The sequence below is a fragment of the Protobothrops mucrosquamatus genome, unplaced genomic scaffold (assembly GCF_001527695.2).
Source record: "Protobothrops mucrosquamatus isolate PMUCROS unplaced genomic scaffold, P.Mucros_1.0 scaffold1406, whole genome shotgun sequence".
NCBI lineage: Eukaryota > Metazoa > Chordata > Lepidosauria > Squamata > Viperidae > Protobothrops > Protobothrops mucrosquamatus.
In genome coordinates this window covers 132,621-145,888 of record NW_015387591.1, presented here as the reverse complement: position 1 = coordinate 145,888, position 13,268 = coordinate 132,621, and the positions used below count along the sequence as shown (strand labels likewise).

General features: G+C 39.8%; 1 protein-coding gene across 1 annotated transcript in view; it reads left to right on the top strand.

The window, feature by feature from the left end:
- Positions 1-13,268, top strand: part of GRB2 (growth factor receptor bound protein 2) — a 75,968-nt gene that overhangs the window by 55,512 nt on the left and 7,188 nt on the right. Inside the window, exon 3 of the mRNA XM_015821832.1 lies at positions 4,969-5,066. Within this exon, the coding sequence (XP_015677318.1) occupies positions 4,969-5,066 (98 nt within the window). The remainder of the gene's footprint in view (positions 1-4,968; positions 5,067-13,268) is intronic.

The following is a 13,268-nucleotide window of genomic DNA, read 5'->3' as shown; positions in this document are numbered from 1 at the left end:
TTGTAGATAGTTACCATAAGTACAGGTGGTGTACATATATTCCTAACTTTAACAAAAATAATTTCATTATTACTAGGAGAAAGAGGAGGGGAGAGAAGTATTCTGGCTTGCAGATTCTGACATAATATAAAATTAAAGAAATCAGTGTATTAGAAATTCAAAGAGAAATTAAGAAGCCCTACAGCAGTGGTGGCGAACCTATGGCACGCATAGGTGGCACTCAGAGCCCTGTGGGCACGCGTGCCATGCCCCGGAGATGGTGAGGGACTGGGCCCCGCCCATCCAGTCTGCCATGACCACCGCAGCCACGCCCACCCGGCACCTGGCGATAAATAAGTGGGTTTTGGGTTGCAGTTTGGGCACTGGGTCTCTAAAAGGTTCGCCATCACTGCCCTTCAGCAAGAGAAAAAATAAGGAAAAAAACAACTTGTTTCAACGCATGAAAAAAGAAATAGATTTTTTGTCCACTTTCATCTACTTGCTTCAAGGATTAACTAATTTGCACTTAGTACTGTAGCAGATGTACAGTAGTAGTGTAGTAGATAAACCAGGTATTCCTGAGATACTATTTTTAATCTCTTTTATATTAATTATGATTTCTTCCATGAAGGACTAACTGGCCAAAACAACTGGTGTGTATGGGACACAACTAATCAGATGTTTCTGTGCACTGTTCCCTATATAAACACAGTATTCCTTGTTGCCGCTATTAAATGAAGATTGATTTTGAAATAAGGAAGGATGTACTGTCTTCTGTTTCCGAGATAAAATCCCAAATGCTAGAGTTAGTTATAAACTGCTACTGCCTTAGGCTTTACACAGAAAACCCACTTCTCTGTCTGTTAGAGAGATCAGCTTCCTCTTTTTAAGAAGCTGTTTATGGGGAAGTTCTTGGAATTTAACTTGCAGCTATGGGGAGGACTGAACGTTTCAAGTAAGTTTGCAGAAAAAAAACATAAAATAAACTTTCAACTATGTATGAAAAGAGGGGAAAATGGATATCCAATAAATGGCTTATTGGCTTTATTTGTAATACCCAGGACAATTCAGGACTCTAGCAAAATAGTTTAAAATAAACTAGTCTTCTCGTTTTCCTTTAATAACAACTTCCAGTGCATAATATGCTACTTGTTTGCTACAAACTACCCTTCATCTTGTTTTAAAGATCTGCATATGAATAAGAGAAGGTATAAGGATGCTAAATGATTTTACCTCTAGAGTTGCCTCTTACTTCTTGAATAATTGTGAAATAGTGAAACTACTGATACAAATACAACTCAGACTTTAGCGGTCATGTTCAGTACCACTACTGTAGAAAGGAATTGCTTCCTGGCAGCTTTTAAGCTGTCTTATTATCAGCATTGGTGATATTTCCACTTAGGCTGCTAATGAGAAGTGAGAGGATCTCTTAACTCTCTAGAGCTGAAAGATTCCCTCATAGTTAATCATGCCTCATAAAGAAATTCAGGTATCAGTTTAGTGTGTGTGTGTGTGCGCGTGCGCGTGCATACACATATATATGCATGCATGTGGCAATACAAGACAAGATGAGCCAGGATCAGGGCCCCATTCAATTAGGAAATGTCTTGATGACTTAAGGTTGGTTGCAACAAATGGTTACAAGGATAAAATTGGAAGATATGTTGCCCAGCTAGGTGGAACTCCTAGCCAACCTTGGCTGATATTGAAAAGCTAAGCAGAATCAGGCCTGGTTATACCCGAAGGGATGACCAACAAAGAATATAAAGGACATACTATAGAAATTGAAAAACAACAAACATACAGAAGACAGCAGTGATGAAGTGCTTGCATTTTGGTTCCCCCCCCCCAAATTATATAGATATAATCATGAGGTCTTCAGATGTCCCTTCCCTGCCTCTCCATGTATTCTACCCTGAGTTGGCATATAAAAGCGGCAGATAAAATAATGTTCCCTTGAACACTGAAACTCTCAGATTTACAGCTGGTCTGTGTGTTCAGGTCAGCAAGCTGAATTTCAATAGAGATGGACCTCAGCTACCCTCGAGAGTCAGGAAACGCGCTTCCAAAAATCTATAATGAAAAAAATGTAGAAATAGAAGTGTCCTGCACATGAAAGGCAGAAAGCTGTATTTGAAGTCATTCCAAAGCTCATTTCTACATTCATTTTTCATAGGGTAGTATTTAGTTCAAAACATGTCGTAATATGACATAGGAAGTGTATCAACTTTCTTTTATTATCTAAATCTGATATATTTTTATTGTGGCTGAATCTCTAACAGCATTGCTTGTATTAAACTTTTGTTATGGTTTATAGGAGGCCTAGGTTTTCCTCAGGGAAGTGTGTGTACCATTTCCAGCTTCAAGAAAGCATGGTCTCCTGGCATCTTGGTTTCACCAGATAAGGAGCTCCGTGGCCTTTCTTGGCTGACCCTATCTTGCAAAGATCATAAAGTTTTTTTGGGGGGAGACCCTAATCTAAGCATGTGATGATTCCTTTTTATTTTAGGTTTTTCCTCCATTCTTAGCTAGAAGATCACAACTTGGAAGAGTAATGTAGAGAAGCAAATGTGTTATAGTGCAGAACCTATTGTGTTCAGAAATGGAATATTAATCCAATTATTCCTTATCTCCCCCTAGTCACACTGATCTGACTATTTTGAGGATGGCCCTCAATTATCTGAAAATTAATCTTCTGAATGTGGTGCTCTCTGAACTTGGTAGTTTTCTTGCAAATGTTTCATTACCCAGATAGATGACATCATCATACTTTCTCCATGAAGTAAAGAAAAGTTTAAAAGACAGGGATTTCTACTAGGATTCTTGCTCAGTGATAAAGAACTGATCCGAAAGCTGTTGCTTTTAAAAATAAAAACAAGACTCGTTGATTGCACAGATATGTAGCTTACTTATCAGAACATCCAAATTTCCTAGGGTATTAATTTTAAAAGTTGCCTTTTTCTTATTACCATGAGAAGAGGTAGGCTTGTCTTGATGAGAAATTTCTTGCCCAACTCAGAACCTGATGACTAGAGTCTTAAGCAGTTTCAGCATTCCTGTACACATGACTCAAATGTAACTGCTAAAACTAACCTAATTGGAGATCTTCCAGCATGAAAGAAATTGCTTCACTTCCCAATAATTGGGTTAGATTTAATTAGTGAGATTTGCTCCACTAGAAGACATGTTGCTGACTTTCAATGATAGCCACACACCATGTTGCAAATATGGTGCACAAAGCATTCTTGAAATCCTGCAGCTGTGCACTTTTTAAAAAGGGCAGGTTTACTTTCTAGTATTCTAGTTCAGGACAATTGTTGTGTAAGGTATGGCTACACTGTGTGAAAATTAATAGGAAATTGAAAGCACTAATAAGCAATTATAGGCACCTAGTTTTGGGCCATTTTTAAGTGTCCTAAGTGGATTCGAGATAGAGTTCTGACTTATGACATGTTTAGAGCTGTTATCCTCATTGTTTATAATCTCTCATTTTCCCTCAAATAATACATTATAGAACTCTCTTCTAGAAGGTACAGTTGTTGTTAATTGTGAAGTCGTGTCTGACCCATCACGACCCCATGGACAACATTCCTCCAGGTCTTCCTGTCCTCTACCATCTTCTGGAGTCCATTTAAGCTCACGCCTACTGCTTCAGTGACTCCATCCAGCCACCTCATTCTCTGTCGTCCCCTTCTTCTATTGCCCTCAATATTTCCCAACATTAGGCCCTTCTCCAGTACTCATGTTCAATCGAGTAACAACTCTCCATAAAGCTATATTCTGTAGTTAATAAGCAACTGATTTTAACAAAATAAATGCTCAGTATCTTTGGGAGTGAGTGCACATAAGCATTTGTGTACCACTGCACGATACTACAAACATTACTGTAGAAGAGCAGGCAGAGCTGGGGTGGGCAGAGTTAAACACGTCAGCAGGTTAGAATTATTGCATTTGCACAAGTGCTCCAAGTCAAACCCCTCTTGCATTCTGTTGACCCTTGATTTAGCACTAATTTAGTGTTGAACTTTAGTTGAACAGATTTTTGTGTATAGGCTTGAATAAATGTTCTGTGCTGCATTAGCCTGATTGTTTGTCCCTGACATTACCCTGGTTATTCAGAGCTACACTTGATAGTATTTTTGAACTATTGTATATGCTAGAATAAAATTAAAGCACAAGGTGCATTCTCTAATTTCCTTATGTAATGATTTTATATGGAGTTATTATATTTACATAATTTTGACTTTTGAATAAATATCGTTTTTTCTCTTCTCAACGTTTAAAAGAAACTCTTAAAAGGTGTAATGGTTTGGTGTAGACTTTTTATTGACTGGTTAAAAGAAATCCCATGGTGGGAGGATAAGGATAATATTTGTGGGTGGAATTCTTACTCTTTTCAATTAGCAATACATGCATATAAAATATACCTGTGGGGCATGTAGTAAAAAATAATTGCTTTGTCATTTGAAAGTACTCTGTGGATGTTTCAAGCAGGGGGAGAGGGGAAACACTAGGTTTCAAAGAATCATGTGTTTAAGATGGAGCTGTACAGCTTGATTGAGGGGTGACTATAATATAAATTTGTTCTACATCATAGATTCTTGTTATTAAAAACTTGGTGTGTGTGATGCACTCATTCCCTTATCCGCCTGGAGTAGTGAAGCTGTATTCTTATTAACTTGCTAATTCAGTGTTTCATGGTGAGTTCCAGAATAAAGTTTGACATTTAAACATCTGATTTACTTTAACCAACTCTTAAATGGTGAAACTGAAAGACTAAATATGGAACTGGCAAATTGGGTGCGTACTTAATTGTCCCATAAATACAATCTTAGAAAGCTAAGTTATTTTTCCCCCTTACTTCGGCCCATTTCAACAATTAGACTTTCTTTAAAACTAGCTGTCCGTTAGCAAAATAAACCTGAAATGATGTGCATTGTTAGCATGTTATCCAGAAATAAAGCCTGTCTTCCTTTCCCCTTTTTCCAGGTTTTGAATGAAGAATGCGATCAAAATTGGTACAAGGCAGAACTCAATGGCAAAGATGGCTTCATTCCCAAAAATTATATTGAAATGAAACCACATCCGTAAGTAAAGTATTACTGTTTCCTCAATTATTTGGCACTCTTACTGACTGAGCTGTGGTGAGAGGAATCAGATTCTTTATTAAAATACAATGCAGAGAGCAATACAGAAGCAACTTTGTGAATGAATAAATAAATGCATATTTTGCTTATAAATCTGAGGCAAGACTGACCAATGTACAGGTAGTCCTCAACTTACAACCACAACTGATTCCAAAATTTCTGTTGCTAAGTGAGGCATTTGTTATGTGAGTTTTGTCCCATTTTACACGCTTTCTTGCCACAGTCGTTATGTAAATTCACGGCAGTTTTTAAGCTAGTAACATGGCTGTTAGTGAATCTGGCTTCCTTATTGACTTTGCTTGTCAGAAGGTTATAAAGAGGATCACATAAACCCAGGACACTGCATAAATATGAGTCAGTTGCCAAGCATCTGAATTTTGATCACCTGACCGTGGGGCTGCTGCAGTGGTCGGAAGTGTGAAAAACGATCATAAGTCACTTTTTTCCCAGTTCAGTAACTCGGAACGGTCACTAAATGAAGTGTTATAAGTCGAGGATTACCTGTAGTAGAGTAATTATTGTTTTATAAAAAATATAATTGAGTTATTTTGTTACAATTTTTGGATCTATGTTTAACACAGATAAGCCACAGTGCCCACAAGGTATTTTGAACAGCAATTCTCGCAATAACTGGTCACTTGCTATGCTTGCTATGACTCATGGAAATTTTAATCTAGGAGGGATTCAGATTTCCTACCATTAAAGTAGAAGCTTTAGGTGATAACTCCAGCCAAAAATTCATTTGAAAACACACTAAGTTAAAAAGGTGAAGATTACGTCTTCTGACTTGTATCTCCAAAGAAAAATATCTTCAGTCTCATGAGAAAAATCATGATCTAATATATTACACAATTTTGAATAGAAGGTGCCATCAAGCTGAAGAATGAAGCTAGGAGCAGAAAGTTGGTTGTTTACATTGGCAGCAGAGAAGTAGATCATGTGGAGCTGAGTTCCTTGTTAGTGCATTCATAGCTAGTATTGCAGAATCAGCAGTTAAGCCCAAGTTGTTGCTTTTGCTGCAGTTATGGCTATTCATCCAGTACAATATTTGATTCTGGTCTAGTAACGGTGGTGATGTAACTATTCAAAAAAAAGCCGGGGGAACAAATTTTTGGACTAAAATTCTTTCCTGTACTTGCTTCTTTCCTTCATCAGTGACAACATTATTCTTGGTACACCTACACAAAGTCTACAGAAAACTTTAGTTCCTCAGGAAGTTTGTGTGACATGTCAGCAATAGGGAAAGCGTAGAGCAGACATGTCAAACACAAGGCCCGGGGGCCGGATGCGGCCCATGAAGTGGTTTCATGTGGCCCGCGAAGCCATCCTGGAAACAGTGAGGGAACGGCCCCCTCTGTCTTGGCCCTGGCCCAGGTCAGCCGGGAGCCAATGTACAATTTTGTGGTGGCCATCTATGCTGAAACGCATTCAGTCTTAGCTCCATAAGCCCAACCCCCGCATTGCCTGAGAGGAACAGTGAGGCTCCTCCAATGGACTATGCCTTGGCGCTTGCCCTGGTCGCACCCCCTTCTGCCAGAGACCCTCAGATCTGTCCCACTCCTGCCCAGGCCCCCACAAGCACCCTTGACGCGAACGATGTAGAACTGGCCACACCCTCCCAGTAGGCCACACCCACTCCATCCACGCCCATCCTGGCCACACCCACCCGGCCCCCTGAGGGCAACCGCAATGCTGATGTGGCCCTCAATGAAATTGAGTTTGACACCCCTGGCGTAGAGTGTTTCTCTTGATGTGTAGTGCAATGTAAGCATTGCCATGGTCTCTGTACTGAAAAGTGTTAATAGCAGCTTCACACTCATTAAGGTGTTAATAGAAATAACATCATTACAGGAAAAAAAATTAAGCGTACGTCCTGCCTAACAAACTATGCAATATCGTCCCAAAACTGATTCCAGTTAATATTGAGCTCTCTCTACTTTTCATTTTTGTTCTTTACTACTTATATTTCGCCTCTTTTGTTCCTTCTCATCTCTAATTCTCTTAGGTTTTAGGGTGTCCATTGTCCTGCTTTCCCTGCTATCATTTTTCCACTCATTTCTGGCTCTAAGAAATACCCTACTACAACAACACCCAGAAATTATCAACTATCAGGTTGAGTCCTACAGGAGAATAAGTCCAGATTAATATTCCCCTTCCTCAAAATATCGTTCAGTGTAACTCAAGAGCCTGAAAATCAAGAAAGACAAAAAAAATAATATTGTCTTCCGAGTGTTTGAAAGGAATAAATTAGTTGCACAGAAACATGAACCAAATATTCCCTGGTCAATTGTGGACTTTACGACCCCAATTGAGCCGAACATTTCTGTCGTTAAGTGAAAAGTTGTTAAGTGAATTTTACGACTTTTCACGCCACAGTTGTTAAGTGAATCACTGCAGTTGTTAAGTTAGTAGCATTATTAAGTGAATCTGGCTTCCCCACTGACTTCGTTTGTCAGAAGGTTGCGAAAGGGATATAACCTTGGAAAATAACCTTGAATAAATGGAATATAACCTTGAATAAATGGGTTAGTTGCCAAGCAACTGAATTTTAATCAGGTGACCGTGGGCATGCTGCAACGATTTTGTTAGTGTGAAAAGTGGTCATAAGTCAGTTTTTTGGGGTGCCATTGTAACTTCAAACGGTTACAATTCAATGAAACTATTGTAAGTCGAGGACTACCTGTATTTTTCTTTTTATCTTTTCCCTTTCAGATTAGTCAAACAAGAGAAGACGCTTTTGTAAGTATATAAGAATAGAGCAGGGGTAGGCAACCTTGGCTCTTTTATGACTCGTGGACTTCAACTCCCAGAATTCCTGAGCCAGCTGTGCTGGCTCAGGAATTCTGGGAGTTGAAGTCCACGAGTCATAAAAGAGCCAAGGTTGCCTACCCTTGGAATAGAGGTAGTGGTAGGGTCCTCTGTTCATTTCTGAAATTGGAACATGCTGACTGGGGCCTGATGGGAATGGGAAGCAGATAGAAAAGGAAGGGGAATATTTGCCTGTAGGCAAAAGAGAGACTTGTATAGTACCCCACTGCACTCCAGAATGATTGTCTGTATCCCATATTCAGTAAACAATTGGAATGGCGGGGAATAGCAAAAGGGAACTGTAGCCACTTCTGCTTCTAAACATCATGTCCTGGACAACCTCTCAGGATCGTACACAAGCACATGTGCACATGCACACACGCACGCACGTGAACACACATTCTTCTATTAAGAAAGATTATTTTTTAGAAGCAACAGGCAGTTCTTGCAAAGCAGAGTTTGCTCAGCTTTGCTTCAGGGCAGGGGTCTTCAAACTTGGCCCTTTTAGGATTTGTGGACTTCAACTCCCAGAATTCCTCAGCCAGGCATGCTGGCTGAGGAATTCTGGGAGTTGAAGTCCACAAGTCCTAAAAGGGCCAAGTTTGAAGACCCCTGCTCCAGGGCCATGGAGGAAGGACTAGGCTTGAAAGGAGACACTGGGCTGAATGAGAAATATTGCTGACCAAATGTGGCCAGCAGGCCAACATTTCTAATTATCTGTTTTAGCACTTTCAGATGATTCAGGAGATAATTTCAAAGCAAAAGAAACAGTGAGGTTAACGGAGGCAAACTACACTGAAATTAGGTTACAAAGGGCCAATATCTCTAGGGTGCCATACTATCATTGTTAGCTAATTAAGCACTTGTTTTATTAGTCAATGGCTTTAACAGCCATTACTTTGTTAAACGTTTATGCCACCCAAAACTTAAATGTAGGAGATTTAAAACATTAAAGTTCAATAAATTTAAAAAGTACAAGCTTTATAATTCTATATATTTAAATAAATGTTTACCCCCATTTAAATGAGTGATCCTTTATTTTTATCCTTTCCCAATAATGCACTAGAATAAAATAGAGAGGTCCTCATTTAGCAACCATAATTGGGACTGACAACTCCAGTCTTTTAACAAAGCGGTTGCTAAGTGAAACGGTGACTGTGCTTTTGATCTTACTTCAGCTTTCCTTTGCTTTTACAAACCTGTGAAGGTGATAAATGCAAGAATTGATTGCAAAGTTATTTTTTTCATCACTGTCATGACTGCAAGCAGTCACTGTCCAAGGCTGTTATTAAATGAGGAATACCTGTACTCTTTAAAAAAAAATAACATTGTTTCCTCATTTCTATTGTGACTTCTAAAATATATATTCAAAACTGCTTTCAACTGACTGATTTTGTTCTGCCAACCATTCAGGAGTATAGTTCTGAAGTACAGTTGGATAGGTGTTGTTTTACCTAGGACAGTGGTGGCGAACCTATGGCACGGATGCCAGAGGTGGCACTCAGAGCCCTCTCTGTGGGCACATGCACCGTCGCCCCAGTCCTAGGCCTTCAGCTGGGTTTTATAAAAACTTTTCGCTTTAGGCCTCCGCCACCGTGTGCCAAAAAAAAAGGTTCAATCAATCAGTCAATTTCAACTTCTCGCAGGAAAAAAAAAGATCTTGCAAAGTTGGAATTGATTGATTGAACTTTTTAGTCCCACCCAGTCTACCGTTACCACCGCAGCCATGCCCACCCAATGGGCCAACACCCACCCGGCACCCGACGATGCATAAGTGGGTTTTGGGTTGCAGTTTGGGCACTCGGTCTCTAAAAGGTTCACCATCACTGACCTAGGATAATAATAAAGCAAAGTGCTGTTTCAGCCAGGGTTGAAAATAACTGTAGGTACATTAAACCCCCAAAATTATAAATATGTTATTTGCTTAATTCCAAAGTTCCACCCAAAAAAGAAGAGCTCCCGAGAGGTGGAGACATTTCCTTCTTAATCAGCTTGGAGCAACTACAGTATAGATCTCCTACATTTTATACTAGGTTAAAATTTGATAATGAGGAAAAATAGATTTTAGGCATGACTTTGAAAATGCTGAATGGATCATAAACTCAGCATCTTTTTTATTTAATGGAGTTAAATTGCAATGAGTAATTCTTGGCTTTCAGTTAGTTTGCTTTGCTCATTGGTAAACTAGCGTGGTGTGGTTTTTGAATTGGCTGACTCCAGTAATAAATAGCATGCCTAAAATTACATTCTATTGACATGCTCCACATGCTGAATGTGAAACAAATTGAGCCCTGCATAATGTGGCACCATAGTGACTGACCACAAACAGATTCAGGGGTTCTTTGGTGGTGATTGGAATAAATAATAATTGCTACATTTTGGAGCCAAAAACTTAGGTCAGTGTGCATACTGAAACATTTTTTTTGCTAGAGCTGTAAACAACCGATCTATATATGCCCTTAGATTTGCTTAGACAACAGATCACACAATTAAGTTTATATATTTGCCAAATTATTTGATGGTTATTCTCCTGGTCACATCTGCCAGACTGGGGAGGCAAGGAATGCTGTGGTTCCCCTCTCCTAAGGAGGTACTTCTAGTGCAGAGGTAGGCAACCTTGGCTCTTTTATGACTCATGGACTTCAACTCCCAGAATTCCTGAATCAGCCATGCTGACTCAGGAATTCTGGGAGTTGAAGTCCATGAGTCATAAAAGAGCCAAGGTTGCCTACCCCTGTTCTAGTGGAAAGAAGAGCCTTCTCCGAGGTAGCTCTCCCCTGTGATCCAAGAATCATTCCTATGGAGATAAGATTGGCCCCCACTTTGACACTCTTTCAAAAGGCCCCCAAGACCTGGTTTTGCCAGCGGGCCAAGGAACACAGAGTGGGATAGAGCCCATCAAGTGGCTTATTTGATTGACTGTTGTTGCCGGGGATGGGGTGTGAGATTATCGCTTTTTTAATGTAAGCCAGGGGTGTCAAACTCAATTTCATTGAGGGCCGCATCAGCATTGCAGTTGCCCTCGGGGGTGGGTGGGGGTGGCCGGGTGGGGGTGGCCTACTGGGTGGGCGTGCATGGAGTGGGTGTGGCCTACTGGGTGGGTGTGACCAGCTCTACACCGTTCGCATTAAGGGCACCTGTGGGGGCCTGGGCAGGAGTGGGACAGATCTGAGGGTCTCTGGCAGAAGGGGGTGGGACCAGGGCAAGCGCCAAGGCATGGTCCACTAGAGGAGCCTCACTGTTCCTCTCAAGCCATGCAGGGGTGGGGGCTTATGGAGCTAAGACTGAATGCGTTTCAGCATAGATGGCCACCACAAAATTGTACATTGGCTCCTGGCTGGCCTGGGCCAGGGCCAAGGCAGAGGGGGCCGTTGCCTTACTGTTTCCAGGATGGCTTTGCGGGCCACATGAAACCACTTCGTGGGCCGCATCCGGCCCCCGGGCCTTGTGTTTGACATGTCTGTTGTAAGCCACCTGGGGTCATTGAGAATGAGTCATACAATTTTTTTTAAATAAAATAAAGTAAAATAAAATAAATGATACGGTACTATTTGGGGGACCTGTAGATCACAGTTCTATTTTGTTTGAATCACTATATATTTGCAAGAGATGAACTTTTTTGCAAGAAAGTTTGCAAGAAAATTCAGTTTACTTCTGAAAAAAGCAAACTATTGCATGGAGCAGATACGAAAATAAACCCAGCTTTTTGGCAATTCCTACAATTTCTAACTGTAAACAAAGAATGGACAAATGCAATTCTCTCGATGACATAATGTTAGGAAGTAATCCACCCAACTTGTATTTTTTATTATGTCCGGTAAGATCCAGGTTTTTTTAATTCTTAAATCTCTTCTAACAGAAGGCAACAGCATGATAACTTTTCAGCTGTTAGGGCGCATTACGGTATTTAAATCTGCAAGTTAGTCTTAATATCACCCTGTTGGAGATAAGAGAGGGACAGAAGCTTCAGGCTATAAAGAGTTATAGTATGATTCATATGGGAGACTTTCTGATTTGTAGCTCAAACATTTTAATCACGATGCCACCCCAAATTAGATTAACAATTTATAGTTCAATACAGCAAGTGATGATTAGAGTCATTGAGGCACAGAGTTGGAAGGGACTGTTAGACCATCAAGTCCAAACTTCTCAGTTTGAGAATTCAAGTGAAAGCATCGCAGGCAGATGGATATCTAATCTCTGCTTGTACACATTGAGTGAAACAAACCACAGTCTCTCTGGACTGCTAGGGATTTTGCCCTAATAATCAGGATCCACCTTCCTGTATTTTTAATTCCATGTCTTGTACTCTGGAACAAGAGAAAGCAAGTCTTGATCTTTTTCTGTGGGACATCCCGAGTATTGGGAAAGTGCTATTTATCAGACTGCCTTCCTTGTAGTTTGGACTGAAAACAGTTAATCTCTAAACTTGCCTGTCACAGCTCTGATTATTAAAAGGAAGGTTATGTTGCAGTACAAGTATTTCAGTGAAACTGTTTACTGTTAATTGTTGATCCTAAAAGGCAGAAGCTATCTACCACTTCAATATCTTCAGTGTCCATCCTAACGCTGTTCGTTGTATCTGTTGTCATTAGTTTGGTTGTCTTTATACTTAATTTTAGTCCAGTTTTGTTCACTGTGCTTCTTGACTTTTATTACTAGAGTTTGTGGATCTTTTGCATTTTCAGCAATCAGGCTACTGTTATCAGCATAATGCGGATTATTGAAGTTTTTTTCTCCAGTTTTAGAGCCTGACTCATCCTTTTCCAATCTACCATACCCCAGTATAGTATATATTGAGCATATAGATTGAATAAATAGGGGGAGAGTATATCACTTGTCTCACTTTGCCAACCTGGAGCCAACCCGTTTTGCCATATTGGCCTATGACATCTTTTTTTTTTTTCCCAAGAAATTTTATTATTTTCCATCATAAAAAAAACAATCAAAAGCATAATAAACACAATAACAAGTAAAAACCCCCCACCCCACCCCGGACTTCCCAAACCTAATCCCAGGATAATATTCATATATAAGTAAACAAATACTAATATCCCTAACTCCACAAAGTATCTTAATCTATAAAAAAGATAGAAAGAATAAACAAAATAGAAAAAAATCTAAAAACCTAGGTTATATTCTACCACTCTATGCTTCTTTTGAATATAAACAATCCATCTTCTCCATATTGATAAAAATTGTTCATTTGAATGATTCTTCAGATAAGCCGAAATCTTTGCCATTTCAGCAAGATATGAAACTTTCAATCTCCAGTCTTCCATTGTAGGTAGAATTGGGCTCTTCCAATTTTGGGCTATCAACAAACGGGCAGCA